The 21463-nt window shown below is 46.3% G+C and overlaps 1 protein-coding gene across 2 annotated transcripts in view; it reads right to left on the reverse strand.

The window, feature by feature from the left end:
- LOC134347866 (cell adhesion molecule DSCAM-like) overlaps window positions 1–21463 on the reverse strand; it is an 804792-nt gene that overhangs the window by 102559 nt on the left and 680770 nt on the right. For both annotated transcript variants that reach the window (XM_063050412.1, XM_063050413.1), the window contains 2 exons: window positions 2072–2225; window positions 1065–1182 (listed from right to left, as the gene is read on the reverse strand). In XM_063050412.1, coding sequence (XP_062906482.1) covers window positions 1065–1182; window positions 2072–2225 — 272 coding nt within the window. The remainder of the gene's footprint in view (window positions 1–1064; window positions 1183–2071; window positions 2226–21463) is intronic.

Below are 21463 nucleotides of genomic sequence, written 5' to 3' on the forward strand. Positions count from 1 at the left end.
AAACGTGGCACACACATCTCCTTTCAACTCACTTTAAATACATGTCCTTAAGTACTTAACATTTTTTACCTGTGGAAAAAGGTTCTGTCTATATTATCTATGCTTCTCATAAACTTAAGAACTTCTATTGGGTCTCCCCTCAGCCTCCACTTCTCTAGAGAAAAGAATCATCCTTTTGTCCAACTTCTCCTTATACCTCATACTTTCTAGTCCAGGCAGCATCCTGTTAAATCCGGCCCAAATCGTTCAAAAGCCTCCACTTCTTTCCTGTAATGGGATTAGAATTGCAACAATACTCCGAGTACAACTGGACAAGGTTTTACATAGCAGAGACATGACGATATTCTGGCATTACTTTATCCTTGCTGAGATTAAATCATAATGGGAGTAATTTTACCATAAGGACTAAGTGATTTAAGAACAACACACACAAGATGCTGGAGGAACTTGGCAAGTTGACAGCTTCTACAGACAGGAATAAACTGTTGATGTTTTGGGACAAGACCCTTCATCAGATCTGGAAAGGAAGGGGACAGAAGTCAGAATAAGGTGAGGGGATGGGAAGGAGTACACGTTGGTAGGTGATAGGAGAGAGACCAGGTGAGGGGAAGGTGGGTGGTTGGGGTAAATTGGTCTTAACTATCACTGGCAGCTTGTATGTCTGCCTTTCTGTAACTCTGTAATTCCACCACCTTCTAATTCCGTCTTCTGTCCTCGTCCTTCGCAGTTCTGATGAAGGGTCTCAGCTTGAAACATCAACTGTTTATTCATTTCCATAGATGCTGCCTGACCTGCTGAGTTCCTCCGGCATTTTGTGTCTTGTTTAAGATTTCCAGCATCTGCAGAATCGCTTGTGTTAGTAATTCAATAAGGTAGTTCACCATTACAGGCGATTGGGATGGATAATAGATATTGGTCTAGTTAGTCTCATATATTTGAGAATTACTTTACCAAACTGTGCCAAGTATCTCCTTTTCTTTGTTGTGGTATCTGGCTTGATTTTGCGCAGTTCAAGGTTCAGTAAAGCTACAGCTCTCTAATCAAGGCGCAGCCTCCCCAGTTACCTGTTCTTCATCCATTTGACAGCCGGTGTCGGGTCTCCAACCACTTTGCACTGCAGCACGATGTCTCTCATCCATGGCGTGGTCACAGTGCCACTGAATGTTAGGATCCGAGCCGGTGCTGTTAACAACCAGAGTAACCGGGGTTAAAGTCACACTGAACCGGGGTTCAAATCACACTGAACCGGGGTTCAAATCACACTGAACCGGGGTAAAAATCATACTGAACTGGGGTTAAAATCACACTGAACCGGGGTTAACAATCACACTGAACCGGGGTTCAAATCACACTGAACCGGGGTTAAAATCACACTGAACCGGGGTTAAAATCACACTGAATCTACGATCCAGCCAAAGAAAGGAGGAGGATGGTGTGGGACAGAACGGGAAACTAAATCAGCAAAGCGATTGGGGCTGAAATATAGCCCCAAATCCCATTACCATCAGCCACATTCATTGAAATGTAATGGGCATTAAAGTGGACCCAAATCTTCCCTAAATCTTTTTCACACAAGAGGTGATCATCATGTCCAAGAACACCTAACACATGGAAGAGGCTGTAGATTATTATTATTTTAAATATAGAGATCCAGCTCAGTAACAGACCCTTCCAGCCCAAGTGTCTCACATTACACCATGTGACCGACCAACCTACTAACCCACATGTCCGTGTAAGGTGGGAGGGAGCTGGAGCACCCTGACGAATTCCACACGGTTATGAGGAGAATGTACAATCCCCTTGCAGAGAGTGACGGAAATTGAGACTGGGTAGCTGGCTTTGTAATGTTGTTATGTTAACTGCTGCACGGATAGTAAACTTTCATCAGGGCACTGAGGAAAATCTCCTCAGCTGGCATGGGCTGCACTATCTCCAAACCAAAACCAGGGTATGGGTGAGGTTCTCATTAGACCTTTACAAACACAGAACAAAGGACTGGAGAGTCCGTTGGGGACTGGGGAATGAGGATGCTGCAGGATTGAGGGTGACCAGATTGGCTCTGCGGCCTTACCTTTGGCGAGGGGCTCCACGGTGATGATCTCACTGGAATTCCCCCTCCCTGCTGCAGTTATGGCAACAACCCAGATACTGTACTGGCGGTTCTGGCTGAGGTTGGGAATGCGGTAATAGAAGACGTCTGGTGAGGCTTCGAATTCACTGATCACCTGTGAAGGGAAACAAGGACGTGTACTGTGCCATCGTGAAACACAAAATCTTGAAAGAGCAACACACACCAAATGCTGAACTCAGCAGGCCGGGCAACATCTATGGAAAAAAACTACAGTCAACGTTTCAGGCCGAGACCCTTCGGCAGGACTGGAGAAAAAAGGATGAGGAGTAGATTTAAAAGGTGGAGGTAGAAGAGAGAGAGCACAACGTGATAGGTGAAAATTGAAGAGGGAGGGATGAAGTAAAGAGCTGGGAAGTTGATTGGTGAAAGAGATACAGGGCTGGAGAAGGGGGAATCTGATAGAAGAGGACAGAAGGCCATGGAAGAAAGAAAAGGGGGGAGGAGCACCAGAGGGAGGTGATGGGCGGGCAAGAAGATAAGGTGAGAGAGGGAAAATGGGGTGGGGAATGGTGAAGGGTGGGGGACATCACCGGAAGTTAAAGAAATCGGTGTTTATGCGATCAGGTAGGAGGCTACCCAGACGGAATATAAGGTGTTGTTCCTCCAACCTAAGTGTGACTTCATCATGATGGTGTAGGAGGCTATGGATTGACATATTGGAATGGGAATGGGAAGTGGAATTGAAATGGGTGGCCACTGGGAGATCCAGCTTTCTCTGGTGGACTGAACCTTGGTGCTCGGCGAAGCGGTCTCCCAATCAATGCCTGGTCTTACCGATATGCAGGAGGTCACGCCGGGAGCACAGGACACAGTATATGACCCCAACAGACTCACAGGTGAAGTGTCACCTCACCTGGAAGGACTGTTTCGGGCCCTGATGGTAGTGAAGGAGGTGTAGGGGCAGGTGTAGCACTTGTTCTGCTTGCAAGGATTAGTGTCAGGAGGGAGATCAGTGGGGAGGGATGAATGAACAAGGGAGTCACATAGGAAGTGATCCCTCTGGAAAGAAAGTGGGGGGGATGGAAGGATGTGCTTGGTGGTGGAATCCTGTTGGAGATGGCAGAAGATCCAGAGAATTATGTGCTGAGTATGAAGGCTGGTGGGGTGGTAGTTGAGGACAAGAGGAACCCTATCCCTGGTAGGGTGGCGAGAGGATGGGGTGAGAGCAGACTGCGTGAAATGGAAGAGATGCGGATGAGGGCAGCGTTGATGGTGGAGGAAGGGAAGCCCCTTTCTTTAAAGAAGGAGGACATCTCCTTCGTTCTGGAATGAGAAGCCTCATCCTGAGAGCAGATGTGGTGGAGACGGAGGAATTGAGAGATAGGTAGGGCTTTGACTTTCCAAAGTCAATGCTAATCAATCCATTTTCCACTTCCTTGGGAGGCTGACAGAATTTAGTATGTTCCTGGCGACCTCTACCAATTTCTATCGATACAGCATAGATCCCATCTGGATACATTACAGCTTGGTCTGGCAACTGCTCTGTCCGTTTCTGCTCTTTCTGCAGAAATTGCAGCGAGTTGTGGACACAGCTCAGCACATCATGGACACCAGACTCCCCTCCACTCCCCTCCTCTGTCTATACTTCTCGATCCTCAGAAAAGCAGTCAGCATAATCAGAGATACCACACCCTCTGGATATTCTCTCATGGGGCAGAAGTTACAAAAGCCTGAAAGCACATGCCATCAGTCTCAAGGACAGCTTCTGCCACACAGTTATAAAACCATTAAATGGTTCCCTAACACGAGGAATTCTGCAGATGCTGGAATTTCAAGCAACACACATCAAAGTTGCTGGTGAACGCAGCAGGCCTGGCAGCATCTCTAGGAAGAGATACAGTCATCGTTTCGGGCTGAGACCCTTCGTCAGGACTAACTGAAGGAAGAGATAGTAAGAGATTTGAAAGTTGGAGGGGGAGGGGGAGATCCAAAATGATAGGAGAAGACAGGACGGGGAGGGATGGAGACAAGAGCTGGACAGGTGATTGGCAAAAGGGATATGAGAGGATCATGGGACAGGAGGCCCAGGGAGAAGGAAAAGGGGGAAGGGGGGAGAAACCCAGAGGATGGGCAAGGGGTATAGTCAGAGGGACAGAGGGAGAAAAAGGAGAGAGAGAGAAAGAATGTGTGTATATAAATAAATAACGGATGGGGTGCGAGGGGGAGGTGGGGCATTAGTGGAAGTTAGAGAAGTCAATGTTCATGCCATCAGGTTGGAGGCTACCCAGACGGAATATAAGGTGTTGTTCCTCCAACCTGAGTGTGGCTTCATCTTTACAGTAGAGGAGGCCGTGGTTGCCTAGTATGATAAATTGGACTTGACCTCATAATCTATCTCATTATGATCTTGTACCTTATCGTTTACCTGCATTACACTTTCTCTATAGCTAATATTGGTGCTTGGGTGGCGGTGTGGTGTGGAGGTGTAAGGTGCTCCTTCCCTCTGCTAGACTGCAGGTCACCTTTGAGCAAGGTGTGGCAACTGCTTAGCTTCCTTATCAGGGTCATGTGGAGCCATGGGAGCAAGTGGTGGATGGTTGTATGAGCAGCTGGTGTATATCACAAGTCCTGGTTATGCGTCCACTGATGTCCATAAGACCATAAGACACAGAAAGAGAATTAGGCCATTCAGCCCATCGAGTCTGTTTGCCATTCCATCATGGCTGATCCCGGATCCCACTCAATCCCATACACCTGCCTTCTTGCCATATTTTTTGATGCCCTGACCGATCAGGAAACGATCAACTTCTGCCTTAAATATACCCACGGGCTTGGACCTCACCACAGTCTGCGGCAAAGCATTCCACAGACTCGCTACTCTCTGGCTAAACAAGCTCCTCCTTACCTCTGTTCTAAAGTGTCACCCCTCAATTTTGAGCCCTCTAGTTCTGGATAGCCCCATTTTTGGAAATATCCTCTCCCCATCCACCCTATCAAGTCCTTTCAACATTCGGTAGGTTTCAATGAGATCCCCAAGCATTCCTCTAAATTCCAAAGCTGCCAAACGCTCCTCATATGTTAACCCCTTCATTCCCAGAATCATCCTGGTGAACCTCCTCTGGACCCTCTCTAATGATAACACATCCTTTCTGAGATATGGAGCACAAAACTGTTGACAATACTCCAAGTGTAGCCTGACTAGTTTATAAAGGCTCAGCATTATCTCCTTGCTTTTATATTCTATTCCCTTTGAAATAAATGCCAACATTGTATTTGGCTTCTGACATCAGGCAGACAATCTCTGAAGAGCATTGATTATGGCTGGGGTCATACGACACAGCACGTGATGATGATGCTGATGAATATTGGCAATGATTTATTGTTGTCTCATATACCAAGATGCAGTGAAAAGCTTGTCTTGCATACTGTTTATACAAAACTTTATAGTGCATCGTTATTGTTTTACCTTGTTCTACCTCAATGCACTGTGTAATGATTTGATCTGTATGAACAGTATACAGGTAAGCTTTTCACTGTAGGTTGGTACACATAACAGTAATAAGTCAATTCCAGCTCTGCAGCAATCAGATCTGAACTCGGCATGGTGAAGAACATGTACTTCTGGGGAGCTCAATCACGCGTATTCTTTATAAACCATCAATTTTGTTCTTGGATATTGAGTGGTAAAATCTCAAAGGATTTACAGAAGGGCCAAATCATCGTTCACACTGACCATGAAATTGTGACTTGTATGATGACCATCACAAAAAAAGAACAAAATTTAATAAAGGTTGGAACTCCTTCTGTAGAGAAGTCACAGCTGAAGAGATGGTTCTAAAGTAGGGGTCCACAGGCACATTGCTTAATGGTATTGGTGCATGGCATAAAAAAAACACTGGGAAGCCCTGGTCAAAGGATGGATACAAAGAAAATGTTTCCATTTTCAGCCAGTCCAGAACTTTGGATTACAAAGAAAAGGTTATGAGCAATAAATACAGTCATGAGTTCAGGAGAAAAGTCCTTATGACAACAATGGTTGGAATGCCATAATGTCGTGGAGTAATGAGGCAGCATAGAAACAGGCTTTTGAACCACTATATCTACACTGACCATCAACTACCATCTATACCAATCCCACTTACCCACACTTGGAACCGCCTAACACCAAGTTTAGATGGATAACATAGGCGGCTTTTTTTTTTCAAAGCAAAGAGCTGTGGAGCCAATATGCAAATTACAGCTGAGGTAGTCAAAATTTTAGACATTGGGGAAATCAAGGGTTAGGGGGATTGAGTAGGAAAGTGGAGCTGAGGTGAAGGTTGGTTCAGCTATGAGGGCATTCAATGGCACAGCAGGCCTAAGAGACTTTTGCATTTGTTTCGTAGACTTTGATGATATTTTACATAATTAGCAAATAGAACATCGGACAGCGCAGGAAAAACCCGTCAGTCCATGTCATACACCTTCACCACTCTGTCTTCTTGTGTTGGACCTTCAGGGAGCTCTGGACTCAACATGACCCCTCTGTACATCACTGTTTTTAGTGATCCTTCCTCTTCGTCGGGCAGCTCATTCGAGGCACTCATTACCTCTGCATAAAGAAGTTACCCCTCAGGCCTTTTTAAAGTCTCTCCCCTCTTACATTGTATCAGTGCTCTCTAGTTTTAGACTCACCCACCATGAAGAAAAGACCATGACCGTCCACCTTACCCACGCCCTCATGATATTATAAACTTCCATGAGGTCATCCCTCATTCTCCTGTGCCCCAGGGAATAACGATCCTTGTGGGATATGGGTGGCAAGGTGGAGATACGTTCCTAGCAAAGGAAGTGTAAGGTGCTCCTTCCCTCTGCTAGCCTGCAGGTCACCCTTGGGCAAGGTGTAGCACCTGCTTAGCCCCCCAGTCAGAGTCATGTGAATCCATGCGAGCAGGTGGTGGATGGTCGTATGAGGAGCTAGTGCACATCACAGGTCCTGGTTATGCAACCTCTGACGCCAGGCTGACGACTTCTGAAGAGTTTTGATAATGGCTGGGGTCACCTGTCTTGTAAAGACACTGCCCAGAGGAAAGCAATAGCAAACCACTTCTGTCGAAAAATTTGCCAAGAACCATCATGGTCATGGATGGGAAGGAGAATGAGGGTGGGGGCCTTCCACATGAGTAATGAAGCCTCACTAATTCTTGGATTAAGGACAGTTGGAAGACCATGATCAGCCATGTTTACAACACAGCACATAATGATGATGCTGTGGCATATGATGTATAATGGTGAATCACTTTCATTTGCCAGTGATGCATTGATTGAAACTGGAAACAGTAACAGCCTTTCTACTTTTATTTGACACAATTCATCCCAGTACTGGGTAACTCACAATGTTTACAGAATGTCACTGAACAAAATTCTTTTGACAGCAACATCTCAAAGGGAGAGCAGAGAGTTAATAAAGTGATAGATAAATAGAGACTAGGGTAGAGGCCAAACTAAGAGTGGACTACCGCTCCTGCAGGTCTAGCGGGTGCAGCTCAGGGTAAAACAAAATTGTTACAGAAACAGCAACGAAGAATCCTTCTACGTCTGACTGCGATGGAATTCCTGAGCCTCCACTTGTAGGACTGACAGCAGTGAAAACCGAGAGGAAGCTGCTGGCACGCTGAAGGAAGAGCTAAGCACCATCAGAGATGAAGAACCTTCATTGCTGCGCTAAACGCCAGTGGCGTAATGGGCAGGACGTAAGTAAATAATCAATCAGTCAGGTCACTGATTTATAACTGAGGTTTTAGACCAGCCACTGCACACGACTGGGGCCTCTCAGTCCAGCGATATTCATCAAGGATACTGGGAAAACACCCTGGGGCTTTGCTGCAATAGGAAGAACGTGATTAGCATTTAAAGGACAATTACTTGCAATTACTTTGTGTTTTAAATGCTTTAAGGTGCCTCACAAGAGCATCGCCAAACACTTCCAACCTGAGTTTCGCCTCATCATGGCAATGGGAGAGACTATGGGCAGACATGTCAGAACGGGAATGAGAAGTCGCATTGAAGTGGGATGATCCTGCTGTTTGTGGTAGACAGAGAAAGGTTTGCTGGGATTCAGAATGCATTTTTTTCCCTTTTACTTCTCTGTTTTAAAACTTCCTGGGGTAATCTTGCTCCAAAGTTTGTTTTTTGGCTCCTTCTGATATCATTCTTGCTTAACGATTCAAGATGTCGGATGGGGTGTTGCAACAAATGCAAAGACTGATGTTGAGAGGTTTAATTTATAATATCAAATTCTCTTTCAAATTCCATCTACTTTTTTATGCCTATGCTTTTTTACTAGCTTGGGTTTCATATTGTAAAATTAAACAGAAAAACTAAGATTTTAAAAAAAGGCAGATTTTTGGCGATAGAAATAATCAAGGATTCATTTAGATAGAATCTAGCGCCCTCTGCTGTCCTAATAGAAGAACACAGGCTTTGTTACTGCTGCTATTCTTCAGCATTGATAATCCTCAGGACAGATGCCTTCAAAATCTTCCTTCCAGCATTTGTTGACTCTTCTCCACTCGGTAGAGTGTTTGAACCACAGATAACTTTCATAGTAATAAACACAATTTGTGACATCTACCAGGATAGGAAGGGTCTGAAACATTGATGAAGATCTTTACCCAAAATCTCTTTGACTTATTACTCTAAGAAGGGAGATTCAGGGGCATCAACACTAGGACCACCAGACTGGGTAACAGCTTCTTCCCCTAGGCTGAATACTTTGCCACAACTAAACTCTCATCTCTAGGACACCAATTTGTTTGCTTGCCCATTTCACATGGATTTTGAAATTTGCTTTATTGACTTATTTGTGGTTCTAGTTAGTTTTGTGTGCTGCATTTGATACCAGTATTAAGGTGGCACTGATAAGTGGCAACATTTTAAGACCATAAGATATAGGAGCAGAATGAAGCATTTGGCCCATTGAATTTGCTCTGCCATTCAATCATGACTGGTCCTTTTCTCCCCAGCTCAGTCCCACTCTGCAGCCTTCTGCCTGTAACCTTTGAGGTCATGTCCAATCAAGGACCTATCAAGCTCTGCCTTAAATACACCCAACAATCTGGTCTCTGCAGTTGCCTGTGGTAATAAATTCCATAAATTCACCACCCTCTGGCTAAAGGAATTTCTCCGCATCTCTGTTTTAAATGGACACCCCTCTATCCTGCGGCTGTGCGCTCTTGTCCTAGGCTCCCCACCATGGGAAACATCCACTCTGCCTAGGCCTTTCAACAATAGAAAGATTTCAATGAGATCCCCCCCTCATCCTTCGAAATTCCAATGTGTACAGACACAGAGGTATCAAATGTTCCTTGTATGATAACCCTTTCATTCCCAGAATCATCCTTGTAATCTCCTCTGGACCCTCTCCAATGCCAGCAGATCTCTTCTAAGATGGGGAGCCTAAGACTGTTGACAATACTCAAGGTGAGGCTTCACCAGTGCCTTATAAAGCCTCAGCATCACATCCCTGCTCTTGTACTCTAGACCTCTTGAAACGAATGCTAACATTGCATTTGCCTTCCTCACCACCGACGCAATCAGCAAGTTAACCAAGGACTCCCAAGTCACATTGGAATGAGCCTGAGCGCCTGCAAAACTCTCCTTCTAAACAAGCGTCGCCGACCTTCGAGAAACTTCATCACTGTGGCCTGCTCCTGCCACTAGTTCACAGTCTGTACAAGCAGCGTTATCAATAATGTTCAGTCGAATATCCTGCAAGGTAGGTGACCTGGTATGCTGTGCCCTTAATACTGACAGTTGGTTGGCACAGGTTTTCAGTGCCCTACCTAGAATACCAACAGGGCCTGACGCCTTGCTAGGGTTCACCCTCTCGAAAGATTTTCTGACATTGGCCTCTGAGACTGAGATCACAGGGTCACCAGACGCTACAGGGATTCGCACAGGTGTAGTTTTATTCTCCCTTTCAAAGCATGCATAAAAAAGTGCTGAGCTCATCTCGGAGTGAAGTATCACAGCCATTCATGATGTTGGGTTTCACCTTATAGCAAACCCCGCCAGAGCTGATGTGCGTCCGATTCTTTCTCTGACTTCAATCGGAATTGCTTTATCGCTCTTAAAGTAGCCTTCTATAGGTCACACCTGAACTTCTTGTATAGATCTGGATTACCAGCTGTGAATGCTGCTGATCTAACTCTCGGCAGACTATGAATCGCCTGCTTCATTGATATGTTGGTGGTAGCTGTCCAGAGACTTGTTTCAAGCTGGTCTGATTAAAATCTCCCGCAATGACAGGGAAGGCATTAGGATGCGCTGTTTTGTGGCTGATGACCATGGAACTCAGCTCCTCCAGTGCCTGCCTGACGATGGCCTGAGGTGGAATGTACACCTTTACCAGTAGAATGGTGGAAAACTCCTTCAGCAGAAACAGGGACAATATTTGATCACTAAATGTTCCAGGTCAGGTGAGCAGGATTGACACAGAACCACCATGTTTGTGCAGCATAATGAGTTAATCATAAAGCACACTTCACCTCCTCTGCCTTTAAAACACTGAGCTGTCCTGTTTTTGCGGACTATGGGCAAACCATTAAGCTGCAGCACTGCATCCAAGATGGTGGCAATAAGCCATCTTTCCCTGAATTAAAGTACACAGCAGTGTCTGATATCCCTCTGGTAGAGCAGTCTTGCTCTGTGGCCTTCACTTTTATTTTCCAGAGAGTGTACATTTGCCAACAGTATAGTCAGGTGAGGCTCTAAAGCCTCTGTTTTTCTATCGTACCTGCAGACCTGCTTGGCTTCTGCGCTTATGTTTTCTTAAGGGGAACTGCACTCGCGACCCGAGTCTGTAATCTGGTGTACAGCGATTTTGAGTATAAATGGATTTTTTAAACACCTTGTACAATGTTGGTTACTGAAGTAGCCATGACTGTGACTGTGGACTTCCGCTGTAGTAGCCCTAAAGGAGAATATTTGATGATTCTCATCAGAGCTGCACACAAAGCATTAAATCTAATGGAGTTCAGGGTAAACTACCTGAATATTCTGGCAAAGTGAGAGGATTATTCTGCCTCTTTAGTCACTTGCCATAAGCTATTAAGCTATGGTGTATATCTCTGTGGTGGGACAGATAGACGATCTGATCAGGTATAGGTTCCTAAAAGTGTTTGAGTAGATGGAGATTCCAGAACAGGTGCGCCCACCTCAAGTAAGTGGTCCTTGTCATAAGGATCAGGCTACCCTATTTCTTCCTCTGCCTTTCATGGACTTTGAAGGCACATGAATGCACGCCTGTTCTGTCTGATTTCACCTTGTGACGTTCTGATCAGAATTGATTGTGATGTACACTGCCGGACTATTGTTCCTTTGGCGAATTGGTCTGAAACCCAAATAGTCCTGGATGGCGACAAAGATTTTGCTGTGTGTCTGAGATCGTGCATGCTCTTCATTTTCTCACACTGTGCTGGCTCAAAATTTCTCAGTTTGTCTAGGTCCGGTAAGTGAGGTTGGAGAATGGAAGGAAGAACAGGCAGGCTTGTTCTCAGTCTCAAGCCCAGATGGACTGTAGCTACTTGTAAGCGGTGTGGGGCAATAAGCCAGCAGTGCTTCATTAGGAGTCTTTTGCCTTCAGTAGGAAACTCTTAACATCTTGTACCACTCTTTTCACTTCTCCATTTGCCTGTGGTTACTGTGGACCACCCTTCTGGTGTTTGAACTCATTGTCCCTAGCAAAGGCTTTGAATTCTGAGCAGTTGAATTGTGGACCATTGTCTGACACAAGTCTTTCTGATATCCCATGGTGAGTGAATACAGCTTTCAGGTGCTGTATAACTGTGGCTAAGGACTTGGAGGACAACTTGGACACCTCAACATTTTGTGAGTAATAATCAGCAGTGAGAAGATATTAGTCTTTTTCAGCTTGAAAATTTCTGTGCCTGCAATTTGCCATTGAAAGTCTGGGAATTCTGTGGGACAGAGAGGTTCAGTATGATTTTTGTACAGTTTTCTGCATGCTTCACATTGCTTTACATAATCTCCTAGCTGTGTGCTCAGACCAGGCCACCACAGGGATTGCCTTGCTCTTAGCCAACATTTTTTGATGCATTGATGTGCTTGGTGGATTTGACTGAGGATTTTGGCATACACAGAAACAGGAATGATGAGTCTGGAGCACTTTAGCAGCAAACCATCAAGGATGGTGAGTGGGTCTCTTTCAAGCCAGTAAGGTCTGAGTTTGGGAGCTCCTTTTGGAACAGCTGTCCATCAATGCACACAGTATTGCAAGACCTTGCTGCAGATTTAGTGCAACTCAGTGTGAACTTCATCCAGTCTACTCTGTGGTGCAGGAAAGCTTTCATGTACTTGAGCTAAGTAGATGTTGGTATCTTCCACGAGGGCAGAGTCAGCTTTTGCATGGCATACTCGACAGAGTGTCTAGTGTTGTGAACGATTTGCCAAGGACATGTTCAATGTCCTAACAGTATTGCACAAGCCTCATTCTGAATCTTTGGAGACATGGAGGTAAGTCATATAAATGCTTTGAGCTGCGGAGGTTGACAAGTGGCTTGCGGTCTTTTTGAAGTAGGAATTTAGTGCCTATCTAGTAGCAGCTGAAGTATTCACAAGCCCACTCAACAGCCAGCATCTCCTTTTCCATTTGGGCATAATGCTGTTCAACAGGAGTCAGTGCTCTTGATGCATATGCCACTGGTTTCCATACAACATTGCGGTTTTACGTGAGCACACCTCCTCGGCCAGTGGAAGAGGCATCTGCTGACACCTTGGTTGCTTTCTTCAAATCAAAGAATGCCAGTGTTGGTGGAGAGGTAAACTCAGCTTTAAGTGGTCAGAATGACTTCACCTGTGTTCCTGGGGTGTGTCCCAGGTCCGAACGTTTCTTTGAGAGAGGAGGCCATGCAGTAGCTTTGTTTCCTCTGCCAATTCTGGAATAAATGTTCCCAGCTGGTTTACCATGCCTAGAAACTGAGGATCTCTGATACATTCATAGGTTGTTCCATGTTCAAACTCCTGCCAGTTTGAGGGCATTTGGTTGCCTAAGAAATTCACCTCCAACTCTGAAAATTTGCAATTCCTTTTGTTCAGGGTGATTCCAGCCTGTTTCAGTTTCTCCGAGGCATCTTCCATTCTTTTGTCATGTTTCTCACTTGAGCCTACAAAGATGAGTACATTATCAATGTGGCAGTCTAATCCTTCCAGCCCCTCCAAAATTTGGCTCATACTCATCCGAAAGAGTTCAGAATCAAAAGGGAGTGTCTTGAGGGCATAGCATCCATATGGTGTGATAAAGGTTGTGAGTTTCTGTGACTCAGGAGCTAAACGGATCTGCCAGAACCCTGAGTTTGTATCTAGTTTGGTGAAGAACTTTGCTCCACCCAACATACCCAATGTATAAACATTTTCTGCCTCATTGCATTATTCAATTTTGTTAGATCAACACCGATCCTCACTGTGCCATTTGGCTTTCGAACAGGAACAATGCCCACACGCCAGTGAGCAGGTCCATTCACTCTAATCATGATGTCAAGTACTGCCATTCTCACAAGTTCAGCTTTGACTTTATTCATCAATGGTCAGAGAACAGGGCATCACTCCTGTCCTTGGTTGGATAAGGTACCCTTCTTTCAGTATCCCCAGGCCTGTGAACAGCTCCGGTTACTTCTCCTGCCACTGAACATTGTTTAGCGAATCCAACCTTGCAATAAGGATCGGTTTCTCGATGACCTGCCATCCCAGCAGTGGTGAGAAAAGATTCTAAACAACATAGACATTCTCTTTTAAATGTTCCTCATTTTTACAGATGAAAGTAGTAAACATTCCTTTTCACATTGAGCTTATATTTCCCTGGCCCCTTGAGTACTTCCTTGATTGGGTTTAACATAATGCCTGCTTTCTTCACCAGATTTGTGTACAAACATTCGGGGATGGCTGTGACCTCTGCCACAGCGTCCATTTTGAACGTCACTGCCTTATTTTGCAACTGAACTGTAATAAACCAGTCTTGAGTAGCCCCAAGAAAGCTCTCTCTTTGTCTGAATCATGGTCTTCTTTGACCTCCTGAAGAACTGCTTTTAAGTGATAGTGGCTCTTCCAATGACCAACTCTATTGCATTAGGGGTGTTTCACTTCTTTTGCTGGACAGAGCTCTTTGACGTGGAATGGAGACTTGCTGCATCTCCCGCAGTTGGAAATTTTACTTGCTCTTTGTTTCACTAGTCTGTTTTGTCTGAGCTGGACTTTACTCTTTCTGTCATCTTTCTGACTGCACCTTGTTTGTACTCTTCTTCTTGTACAGCGTCTATCTTTCCCTCAGCATCGTTTTTGTGCCCGAGTTCTGCCAGTTGTTGACGGACATTCTCTGTTTGCCTGACTATAGTAGTGTGAGATTTGACTGCAAATGAAGTCTTTGTAACAATTTGCCCAACAACAATTCTATCTCTAATGAGCTCATCTCTCAGATTTCCACAGGGGATACGTTTCTGGAGTTGAGCTTTGCCCTCTGACATATCCTAGTTTGCTTTCCTGTGGAATATTCTTTGAGGTTGTCCTGCACGGTATTGTACTCATTGTTCTGAGCATCTGTCTGTTTCCAGGTTCGGATATGGCCCAAGTGCGGAGTGAGAGACACTGAAGCAGGTCAATAGTTCACAGACTTTAATACGAACAGTGTTAAATGGAAAATAAACAATAAACGCTAGGCCATTAACTAAAACTCTCAAAAGGAAAACGAAGCCTACAACTGTGGCTGAAAAGAACATCTAAATATTAAATGAATGCCCCTATTCTTCAGAGTCAGTTGACTTGAAAGTCCAATTTCTCAGGCAAGGCAGATGCAAAACAGAACTGAGCCGTTGTTATGCTCTGTCCAAGACTCGACAAGCACTATGACGACAAGTATGGAGTTAAGTACTGTCATGATTAAATAATAATTAGCTAACATGTGCAAATTCACAAGTGCAATTGCCATATCTACTGCGTTGCTGAATCCGTGGTTGTGACAGGGACCCCTCTCGAGGCGCAGACCCTGAGGCACCACAGACCTGCGTCCACTGGAAGTCTCAGATCAGCGACTTGTCCAAGATGTCCTTCACCGGGATCCAAGTATGTTCTTCTGGGCCATACCCTTCCCAGTCCACAAGGTACTGGACCTTACCACGTACCCGGCGAGATGCCAGGAGGCGCCGCACAGTATAGACAAGGGAACCATCTACCAGGCGGGGAGGAGGGGGAGGTGGGGTGATTGGAGCCAGAGGGAGGGTAGTTACTGGCTTGAGCTGGGAAACATGAAATACTGGGTGGATCTTCAGTGATACTGGTAGACGCAATCTATAGGACACGTTGTTGACGGCCTTTTCCACTACAAACGATCCCACATAGCGCGGTGCCAATTTCCGGTTCTCAACTTTCAGGGAAAGATCCTTGTGCCAACCAGACCTCCTCTCCTGGCTTGCATGGCCTTACCTGTCGACGGAGCCAGTCAGCCTGCCGGGAACGCTGTTTCTGGGCGCGCAGCAGAGAAGCCCTGGCTCGTCTCCGGGTGCGCTTGTAGTGCTGGATCAGCTGTTCAGCGGCAGGAACTCTTATGACAATCTTCTGATCAGGGAAGAGCGGGGGCAGGAATCCCTTCTGGAATTCAAAGGGAGACATACCGATGGAGGATGACTGGAAGTTATTGGGAGTGATTGGGATGTGGGGTTGGAAGAGGCAAGACAGCACAGGGTTGTCTCCAACTCCTGGTTCACTCTCTCAGTCTGGCCGTTAGATTGGGGGTAGAAGCCAGATGAGAGGCTGGCCGGGGATCCTACAAGAGAGCAGAAAGTCTTCCAAAAGCGGGAAATGAACTGTGGTCCACGATCAGACACTATGTCTTGACGAAAGCAGTGGAGCCTGAACACATGTTGAACCATGACTGTGGCAGTCTCATGAGCCGAAGGGAGCATGGGGAGGGCAAAGAAATGGGCAGTCTTGGAAAAAAGATCCACAACGACCAAAATAGTGGTGTTTCCATTAGACGGGGCAGACCAGTGAAGAAATCTGCTGAGAGGTGGGACCAGGGGGAGTGGGGCACAGGCAGTGGACATAATAGATCCGCAGGATGCTGGTGTGATGTCTTGTTCCAAGTGCAGGTGGGACAGGTAGATATAAAGTCGTGGATATCATGGGACATACATGGCCACCAAAATTATCTCTTTATAAACTCCTGAGCCCGTTGAATTCCCGGATGTCCAGCCAGACGGGAGAAGTGACCCCATTCCAACACTTTGGAATGCACTGCAGCAGGGACAAACAGCCGGTTGGGAGGTCCCCCATCGACCCTCACCTCTGCCTCTATTCCCCAGATCACTGGAGCAGCGATACATGAGCGAGGAAGAATGGGCTCTGGAATGGCATTGTTCTCAAATCCGTCAAACTACCAGGAGAGAGCGTCAGCCTTTGTATTCTTGCTGCTGGAACGATAAGTGAGGATGAAATTGAACCATGTGAAGAAGAGTGCCCACCAAGCTTGACGAGAGTTGAGTCTCTTAGCATCCTGAATATAGGAGAGATTCTTGTGATCAGTCCAGACCAAGAATGGATGCTCTGCCCCCTCTAACCACTGTCCCCATTCCTCCAGGGCCTCCTTGACAGTCAGAAGCTCCTGGTTCCCAATGTCGTAATTCCTCTCGGCCGGAGTCAAGTGATGGGAAAGAAAGGCAGAAGGGTACAGCCGGCTACCCGCAGAAGAGCACTGAGAGGGGACAGCTCCATTGCCTACATCTGATGCATCCACCTCGACAATGAATGGCTGAGAAGGCTCTGGGTGTTGCAGCAGTGGGGCAGTGGTGAAACGTCGCATTAGCTCTGAAAATGCTTGGTCAACACCGCACGTCCAATGGAAACCTGCTGGGGTCTTATTGGTGAGTGTATTAACTGGAGCCGCGATAGAGCCGAAATTCTGGATGAAGCGGCAATAAAAGTTCGCAAACCCCATGGAGCGCCATACCTGTTTGACTGCAGACAGTTTGGGCCACTCTGCAACTGCCTGAACTTTACTGTGGTCCATCTGAACACTGAATGGGGTAAGTATATAGGCCAAAAATGACACCTGGTCTTTATGGAATTCACATTTTTCAGGCTTGGAGTACAGGCTCTTTTCAAGAAGATGTCTGAGTACTCTCCGGACACGCTGGATGTGCTCCTGATGAAAGAGGGAATAGATAAGGATGTCATCTAAATACACAAACATAGGCTGGTTCAACATGTCCTGAGCACATCATTAACCAAGGCCTGGAATACAGTGAATAAGGCCAGACCAAAAGGCCTCACCAGGTATTCATAGTGTCCATTAGAAGTGTTGAAAGCTGTTTTCCACTCATCCCCTTCTCTTATGCGAATCAGATAATAAGCATTGCACGGATCAATTTTGGAGAATATGGTTGCACCCTGGAGATGTTCAAATGTAGACGCCAGCAAGGGAAGAGGATAGCAGTTCTTCACAGTGATATTGTCAGGGGCCGATAATCGATGCAGGGATGGAGCCTGCCATCTTTCTTGCTCACAAAAAAGAAGCCCACTCCTGCTGGCAAGGTTGATGGATAAACCCCATGCTCAATGCTTCCTTAATGTACTCCTCCTGGGCCACTGTTTCAAGACGAGGGGGGGAAACGAGCCGGCCCCGGGGAGGACTAGTGCCAGGTAGGAGGTCTATGGCACAGTTGTATGGCCGGTGTGGGGGCAGGGTGGTGGCCTTTCTTTTACTGAAAACATCAAGGAGATCCACATATTCAGAATCCCAGACAGGTCCACATCCTTAGCTGACACAGGAGGGGATTCATGGAACGGAACTTGAGCTGGAGCCAGACAGGTAGACAGGGATGCCGGTCCCCACACTTGGAGTACCTTCAGAGACCAATCGATCTGTGGGTTATGTTGGGATAACCAGGAGGGACCAAGTACAGGTGAGTTAACCAGATAGAAAGATATCTTTTCATAATGGTTGCCTTCGAGCACCAGTTGGAGGGGTCGGGTGGAAAGGTGGATCTGGCCCATTCCCAGAGGTCGACCGTCCAGTGCCTTGACGTGGATCTTTTCTCTTAATTCCTGAGTTGGAACTCCCCATCTTTGAGCGAGAGAGATGTCCATAGGATTCCCGGCTGCACCGGAGTCAATAAACGCCTGAAGTTCATGGGTCTGAGATCTCCACGACAAGGAAGCTGTGAGCATTACAGAATTGGGGGAAGCTGACTGAAGAGAGAACCGACCCGTTAGGATTCCCCTCCCTGCTGACGGGTTTTCTCTTTTACTGGATGCTTGGACCATGCCGCCCGGAAGTGTCCCGGATCACCACAGTAGAGGCAGGAACCTGATATCTGGCACTGCTCTTGTTCCTCCTGAGACAGGCACATGCGCCCCACTTGCATAGGCTCCTCCGTGGGCTGGATGCTGGATGGTGAGGGAGGGGGAGAGGGTGAGGAATGACAGTGGTCAGATGAGGGAGGGGGAGAGGGTGAGGAAAGACAGTGATCTGGCGGCACGTAGGAAGTTTGAAACATTCTTTCCCTGCTCCACTCAGTTACCCGGTCGTCAACATGAATAGCCAGATTAATCAGGTCATCCAGACTATCCTGCTCGTCCTGGACAGTGATCTCATGCCGGACCCCTGCGTTCAGTCCACGCTGGAAGGCAGTGATGAGGGATCTCTCATTCCATCTGTCTCTACTGCAAGGGTACGGAATTTAACTGCATAGGCTCTCACCGTTCCTCTGCCTTGGCACAGGTCCAAGAGTCGGTGCGCAGCCTCCTGACCCCGCACTGGAAGATCAAAAACCCCCCTTAACTCTGCCAGGAAATGTCAGAATGACTGGGCTGTGGGGTATCCTTGTTCCCATAAAACGATGAGCAGGCTGAGTGGAGGTCATTCAAGAAGATTGACCATGTACGCCAATTTTCGCGCATCATCACCACAACGACCAGGCTGGGCTTGGAATGTCAGCTCGCATTGGGTAATAAAATTCCTGCAACCATCAGGATCTCCAGAATATCTGCCTGGTGGTGGAATACTCTGTTTCTCTATGGTCGTGGGAGTCGGCTCTGGTCCGGGTGTGGGAGCGGGAGCAGTAGCAGCAGAGATTGTCGGGGCAGCAGTAAAGGAGGACCTGCGAGATGCTGGGAGTGGGACTGAGATGGTCTGAAGCTGCTGAATTGAGCTGGTTTACCTTTACGTCATCTCTGCCATAATGGGGATACTTTTGATTTCCATAGGGGAGAATATGTCAAGAGGAGTGTCCTCTTTTGTAAATTTTTCAAGTGTTTTCTTTTCCAAGGGTAAACAGGACAAACCATCAGCATTTCCATGATTTGTCAGCCTCGTGAATTCGATCCTGTAATTGTGCCCTCCAAGGAACAGAGCCCATCTCTGTATTTGTTCTTCTGCTGTTAGTAGAACACCCTTCAGTGGATTGAAAATAGACACTAGGAGTTGATGATCAGTAACAAGGGTAAACTCTCTCTCATACAAGTACTGGTTGAAACGTTTTACACCCCAAACCAGAATCAAGACCTCTCTGCCAATCTGTCTGTGATTTTTCTCTGCTGCAGTAAGGGAACATGATGCAAAGGCTGTGGGATGTTCACTTCCATCACTCGGAACATGGGACATGACTGCACCTGCACCGTAAGGTGAGGTGACGCAGCAAGCTTCACTGGACGCTGTGGATTATGATGTCTGATTCACCATTGCATTTTGGAAAGCCACCTCACAATGTTTTTGTTCATTACCATTTCTTCCCAATCTGTAGTAATGAGTTCAAGGGGTGGAGGACAGTAGCCAGTTTGGCAGGAACCTGTTACAGTAATTAACAAATCCTATAAAGTACCACAAATGTGACACATCCTTAGGCCTTGGAGCATCCACCATTGCCTTAATTTTCTCAGCATACTTGTCTAATGCATGTGTGGCAATGGTATGACCAGAGTAAGTGATGCTTAGTTTAAAGAATTCACACTTGTTGCATTGTGCTCTCAGACCATAATCTTCTAATCCTTTTAACAATGACTTGAGATTTTGGAGATGTTTCTTTTCATCTTTACTAGTAACAAAGATGTCATCCAGGTAACACTCAGTGCCTGGGCAGCCATGCAGCACCTGGTCTGTAGCTTTCTGCAAGAGTGCAGGTGCAAATGCTACTCCAAAAATAAGCCTATTATAGTGTTAAAGCCCATTGTGAGTGTCTACATAGAGAAATATTTTGGATTCTTCTTCCATCTCCATCTGTAAGTAGGCCCCTGCTGAGACCACCTTGCTGAAGTGCTTCCCTTCAGAAAGATTTGCAAAGATATCCTCTATCCTGGCCAGAGGGTATTGATCTACTTTCAATACTGGGTTGATTTTGACCTTAAGATTACCACAGATGCTGACAGATCCATTATTTTTGGCTACAGGGTCCACCGGCATTGCCTGTGGGCTCTCCTTAACCTTGGAAAGAATTCCTTCAGCCTCCTGTGAAATGCAAATGGTGGATGGATCTCCGATCAAGTAGTAGTTGTCTCAGCCAATCATGGCCCCATAATGTTGGCTCTCCTATTTTTACCACATACAAGCCCAATGTGGCTCTTTGGTTGTTGTATTTCACTGTCACGAATGTCATTCCCACAGGAGTTATCTTTTCTCCAGTATAAGTTCTCAGATGGATATCCATAGGCTTCAGTCCAGTATCTTTGAAATGCTGTTCAAACTCATTTTGTGTAATGACTGAAACAACTGAGCCACTGTCCAGTTCCATTTAATGAATTTGTTGTTCATTTCTGGTGTAAGCCATACTGCTTGTCCAACATATAATTCTCCGTAACTTCCGCCACCTCCAACGGGATCCCACCACTAACCACATCTTACCCTCCCCCCCCCACTGCTTCCCGCAGGGATCGCTCCCTATGCGACTCCCTTGTCCATTCGTCCCCCCCATCCCTTCCCACCGATCTCCTTCCTGGCACTTATCCTTGTAAACGGAACAAGTGATACACATGCCCTTACACTTCCTCCCTCACCACCATTCAGGGCCCCAAACAGTCCTTCCAGGTGAGGTGACACTTCACCTGTGAGTCGGCTGGCGTGATATACTGTGTCCGGTGCTCCCAATGCGGCCTTCTGTATACTGGCAAGACCTGACGTAGGCTGGGAGACCGTTTCGCTGAACACCTACGATCTGTCCGCCAGAGAAAGCAGGATCTCCCAATGGCCATACATTTTAATTCCATGTCGCATTCCCATTCTGATACAGTATGTCTATCCACGGCCTCCTCTACTGTCAAGATGAAGCCACACTCAGGTTGGAGGAACAACAACTTACATTCTGTCTGGGTAGCCTCCAATCTGATGGCATGAACATTGACTTCTCTAACTTC

This window comes from Mobula hypostoma, chromosome 6 (genome assembly GCF_963921235.1).
Source record: "Mobula hypostoma chromosome 6, sMobHyp1.1, whole genome shotgun sequence".
Lineage (NCBI taxonomy): Eukaryota > Metazoa > Chordata > Chondrichthyes > Myliobatiformes > Myliobatidae > Mobula > Mobula hypostoma.